This window comes from Trichogramma pretiosum, unplaced genomic scaffold, assembly GCF_000599845.2.
Source record: "Trichogramma pretiosum strain Unisexual culture from Peru unplaced genomic scaffold, Tpre_2.0 scaffold8, whole genome shotgun sequence".
NCBI lineage: Eukaryota > Metazoa > Arthropoda > Insecta > Hymenoptera > Trichogrammatidae > Trichogramma > Trichogramma pretiosum.
Genome location: NW_019641699.1, coordinates 477097 through 483104, shown reverse-complemented (window position 1 = coordinate 483104; position 6008 = coordinate 477097). Strand labels below are relative to the sequence as shown.

Genomic DNA, 6008 nt, shown 5'->3' with positions numbered 1-6008 from the left:
TGCGTAAAGATAAAAATGATTGTAAGTTTAATAAAATTACTCTTTTTTATTAATATAAATAATGACGTTCATAATCTACTACATCTTGCGTTATAAAAATATACTCTTCTTTTATAATGGATACAGAAGAAGAATGTCGGAGTTCACTCAGTGATAATGGTGAAAAGTCATGTTTTTGTTTTTGTAACCGATATTTACCATGTACACTTTTTTTTTCTTTGCACTCTGTGGACTCACTTATTTTACGAATTTTGGTTTTTAGTTGACCAAACATTTGAGATTTCATTTTACCCTTATTTTTGAATATTTTTTTTATCGGTCCTGAAATTCTAAAAGCTGGATGTGGACAAGTTAATGTCGGAGAAGATTTTATAGTGGTATTGTTTAATTCACTAGCAAGTGATAGTTCATGGATAGAATCAGTATCTTGGTATAATTTTTTCAGCCTAGAGTTATGCCTTTCGTAATATTCAGCTTTTCTTTCTTTCGAATGATCGCCATAAAGTATCTTACTAAGTTGAGTTTTTCGATTGCTATTGTCTGAAGTATTTTTTACATTTTCTGTTGATCTTAATCGATGATGCAGCGTGCCGTTGTTTTTCTAAAATTGATAAATATAATATTGTGTTTATGAAATTATGGCCATCTTAATGGATAAAAGGGGGCTTAAATATTTTTAATTTTTCTACCTACAGTATTAGGCTGTAAAAGTGAAAAATAAGTAGATTTTCTCGGCTTCGCCTCGGCGTCATTATCACGTGCATGCAGAAGTTTCATTTCTCCCCCGTGTAAGCATAGTACTTTACGATACAAGTGCCATGAGCAACACTTTTTGGCACGGCGTAGTTTAGGGCCCGAGCGTAGCCAGGGTAACAAGTATCATACTAGTATTTTTCTTCATCCCCGTGCAAAAGTTTTGAAAGATCATAGAGAAATAATAAAAATTGTAATAATTGTATGCTTAATTTTTTGACGAGAGGAGTGCTTGGAATTTTCTTACTTTCACCGCAAGCTCGGCCACGGGTATAGCGCTTGTCATAAAATACATACAGTGGTTATCTTTATGCTACGATTTTTGTATGGAGTTGGCTCTATTTATCAACTATCGATGCGCGCCCCCAATGTTTGTATCACGTGATGGTGGTTAGGAGGGGGGGNGGGGGGGGGGGGGGGGGTGCGTATCAAGAAAATTTATATAAAATTAAGTAGTAAGTCATTCAAGCAACAAACTGGTAAATATTATGTTGCTAGGTCCAGCTGGCCATAACAATCTGTGCATCTGCCGAAATCGCAGAAGTGGGCAAAAGTGTTGCTTCTTCTAGCCTACGCGCGATGTGAAAGTAAACAATTTTGCCGGAGGGATGGAGAAACAATTTTTTTCGATGGTAGAAATAACAGCCTTTTTCTATACCCCATTCTCAAGTACTTTGACAATTTAGATCTATAAAAATACTTAAGGTGATGCCTTGGCCACAATTTTTACCGACCGAGCACAAAAAATATATATTTTCGTAACTTTTTTTTCAGGCTGATTTTCGAAAAACGGCTCTGTGGAGCCCTCCGTATTGATGCTGTGAACAACTGCACCAAATTTCAGCCAATTTCATCGGGTAGTTTTCCCGGAAAACAGGATCAAAATTTTTTATCCTGCAAACAGTAATCAAAAATTTTGATCCTGTTTTCTGGGAAAACTATTCGATGAAATTGGCTGAAATTTGGTGCAATTATTCACAGCTACAATACGGAGGGCTCCACAGAGCCGTTTTTCGAAAATCGGTCTAGTAAAAAAGTTATTTCAATATACATCTTCTGTGCTCGGTCGGTAAAAATTGTGGCCGAGGCATCACCTTAAATATATCTATATAAGGCTATAGACCTTCTTCATTAAGTATTTGACACATCTATCTTTCTAAACCTAAAAGAGTAACTTTCGAACCTCAATAGAGTAATCTATGCGAATTATTCTTTTAGAAAGAGTAAATAATGTAGATTAGACTTTTTTGGAAAGTGCTGAAAGAATAAAAGAGTAATTCATTCCAATTACTCTTTTTGGTAGAGATTACTTTGTGCATAAGAATATTTCGCACGTGAGTTACGCACGAGTGGTTTGTATGTTGTTGCAAAAAGGTGGGCACGTGTACTACGCATGCCATCATTCGTGTCTTTTTTGTCCAATAATAATTGACTAGTTACAAATAAATCGCCTCGTAACAATCATATAAAATGATGAAACTTATACAGAAAATTGTTCGAAATATATTATTCAAAAAATTTAGACACGCGTATATGAATAGTTTTTACCATATTGTTAATATAGATTTATAATATAGATATAAAAAATTACTCAATATAAGTTCCTTTAACATATTCGAGTATATATAATAAAATATTTTTTTTAATATTCAAAGATAGTAATCTGCGCGCAATATTTTTATGCTGGAAGTAATCCCTATAAAAAAAGTAATTGGAATGAATTACTATTTTCTCCACTCAGCATTTTTCGAAAGAGAGTAATCTACGTTATTTACTCTTTCTAAAAGAGTAATTCACACAGATTATTCTTTGAAGTTCTAACGTTCAAGGGAAAGGAGTCTTTTAAAAAGAGAAAATAACGCAGAATACTTTTTTGAGGTTCGAAAATTACTATTTTGGGTTTTGAATGTAAGCTACCTATTCTTTTTTTCAAAAAGATTATTAAAAGCAAGTATGTCAGTTTGGACCCTACAGTTAGAATTTTAAACTTACTTATGTTTACCTATGAACCTATGATTACCTATGATATTAATGAAATCAGAAAATTTTTGACAAGTACACAAGCAATTAAAAACTATTGTCGAAGACATTCAACAAACTAGTATTCTCATTCAAATGAATAAACTCATAATTGATATCCTAATTTAAATATATGTGATTGGATTCAAGTACAAACAAAAAACTTTAGTACTTACGTTTGAAATAATATAAACATTGAAAACGATTCTAACAATAACCATTATGAGTTTTTTCAAGTCTATTGATAATATTCATAAAAACTATGATAAAATTTCCATAAAAAATTCTGAATTGAATGATAAGTGGATGAAAGCACGCTAGTTAGCTATTAGAGTGGATCGAAAAACACATGTTTTTGAAAATCGCTTTGTAATAGTGTTCAAAGCTAATCTTTTGACATAAAATGAAAGTAAGCGAAAGCTGATACCTATCAATTGAGTATTTCCATTCTAACCAGCGAAAATGTTGTGTTTTTGACCCTTTTTCGCAATTCTCCGTCTCTTTACCGCACTTAGCGCAAATATTCTAATGATCGCTTTCCTAATTTTTATTCCCCTATTCGAAGGGATAAAAAATATGTTAAAGAACTCGAGTATATGTGTCAGGAGTCCAAATTTTGCTCTGGATATTCCCCCGGACGTATCTTAGGCCATTTTTCACGAATTTTTCTTTATTTTACTCTTTTCTTTAATTAGCTGCCAGCACGTCATTTTTTGACTAAATTGGATTCGGGAGCCACGAAACTCTTCGTTTTAAGTGTATTTTTTGAGAGGTTCATGCTGCGAGCGCCTAAGATGGTCTCAAAAAATTTTGCATGAGATAGCAATTGGCCATTTTTGAAGCTCATTTTATGCCTAAACGACGCATTTTATCATATACAGGATGGGGAATAAATATGGAAACCCCTGGAAATCTCGCAGAATAAGTTGGAAAAAAAAGAATACATGTTTCAACGTAAGATTTTCGGCTCTTTTCAAATCTGCAATTAAAATGGAGGTTTCGGTTTGAAAAATTGATTTTTGGGTCGCTGGAGCTTGAACGTCATGTTTAAGGTCAAATTTAAGGTCACCATTGGATTCCCCCAAAAAAAAAAAAAATACTTCGGATACGAGATTTTTGATTTTTATTTCCAACTTATTCTGCGGGATTTCCAGGAGCTTTCATATTTATTTTCCATCCTGTATATGATAAAATGCGTCGTTTAGGCATAAAATGAACTTCAAAAATGGCCAATTGCTATCTCGTGCAGAATTTTTTTAGATCATCTTAGGCACTCGCCGCATGAACCTCTCAAAAAATACACTTAAAACGAAGAGTTTCGTGGCTCCCGAATCCAATTTAGTCAAAAAATGACGTGCTGGCAGCTAATTAAAGAAAAGAGTAAAATGAAGAAAAATTCGTGAAAAAATGGCCTAAGATACGCCCGGGGGAATAGCCAGAGCAAAATTTGGACTCCTGACACATATACTCGGGTTCTTTAACATATTTTTTATCCCTTCGAATAGGGGAATAAAAATTAGGAAGGCGATCATTAGAATATTTGCGCTAAGTGCGGTAAAGAGACGGAGAATTGCGAAAAAGGGTCAAAAACACAACATTTTCGCTGGTTAGAATGGAAATACTCAATAGATAGGTATCAGCTTTCGCTTACTTTCATTTTATGTCAAAAGATTAGCTTTGAACACTATTACAAAGCGATTTTCAAAAACATGTGTTTTTCGATCCACTCTATTAGCTATAGTATATGAAAAAAAACCGTAATTCTATGACTTTACTTGCCCGGCCGTCTAGATGAAAAACGATGCGAACTATCCAAAGACATAATTTTTAAAAAAACACTGATAATTCAAAAATTATTATTTTATTAATATATATTTTTTTAAACTACAGAAAAATAATTTTTAAATAAATAACTACGATTGTTACATAATAATTTTGCAGCAGATATGTTGAAATGTTACTTTGAAAAAGCATTATTAATTGTTCCGAGATCTATCGAAGAAAAAAATGAATAAAATTAAGTAAAATACGAAAATAAATATGAATACTTCATAAATTGACATAATGTTTTAATCAAAAACTTCATTTTCATTTTGCATACATTAAATTTTTTCTATTGAAGTAGGTGTAATCGTTTTATATTTAATCTAGACGGCCGGGCAAGTAAAGTCATAGAATTACGGTTTTTTTTCATATACTATAGCTAACTAGCGTGCTCTCATCCACTTATCATTCAATTCAGAATTATTTATGGAAATTTTATCATAGTTTTTATGAATATTATCAATAGACTTGAAAAAACTCATAATGGTTATTGTTAGAATCGTTTTCAATGTTTATATTATTTCAAACGTAAGTACTAAATTTTTTTGTTTGTACTTGAATCCAATCACATATATTTAAATTAGGATATCAATTATGAGTTTATTCATTTGAATGAGAATACTAGTTTGTTGAATGTCTTCGACAATAGTTTTTAATTGCTTGTGTACTTGTCAAAAATTTTCTGATTTCATTAATATCATAGGTAATCATAGGTTCATAGGTAAACATAAGTAAGTTTAAAATTCTAACTGTAGGGTCCAAACTGACATACTTGCTTTTAATAATCTTTTTGAAAAAAAGAATTACCACTAAAGGATTATTTAAAATCTCAGTTGTTTCTAATTTTATATAATATCTTAGCTTGCTTGTGTACTTGTCAAAAAGTTTCTGATTTCATTAATATCATAGGTAATCATAGGTTTATATGATTATTCAATGGTCGCAAAGCGGAGAAAAGTCTGGAAAAATATTGCGCTTGTGCATTTCGACAGATTTTTGTCTTCTCTTTTCAATAGTGGTATCATCGAAATGCATAAGCGCAATATTTTTCCAGACCCACATGCACCAGACACGAGTAAAAAGTTAAAATATGGCCTGCGCCAGCACAGCTTCAATTTTATACAGTTCTTGGAATAATTATGTGTTTCCGATTTTTTTGATATTCACTAATTTTTTACCTTTGTTTCGAGCAGAAGCTTCAAAGCTTTGCAACTCATTTTCAAATTCAAATAATTTTTCTTCGGAACTCAGACTATACTTTGGTTGACTTTTGAATAGAACACTTTATTTTAATTTAATTTTTTAATTTTCTTGACGCCCGAGGTGATTTATGTACAGTAACATCGCAACTTTCTGGTCAAAGTCATCGCCGAGTTCGAATTTCGACCTAGTGCGTGAGCGGGTTACCGAGG

The 6008-nt window shown here is 32.2% G+C and overlaps 1 protein-coding gene across 1 annotated transcript in view; it reads right to left on the bottom strand.

Moving 5' to 3' along the window:
• Positions 1 to 6008, bottom strand: part of LOC106651202 — a 28685-nt gene continuing 22677 nt past the window's right edge. The window contains exon 5 of the mRNA XM_014369622.2: positions 1 to 601. Within this exon, the coding sequence (XP_014225108.1) occupies positions 50 to 601 (552 nt within the window). The 3' untranslated portion in view covers positions 1 to 49. The remainder of the gene's footprint in view (positions 602 to 6008) is intronic.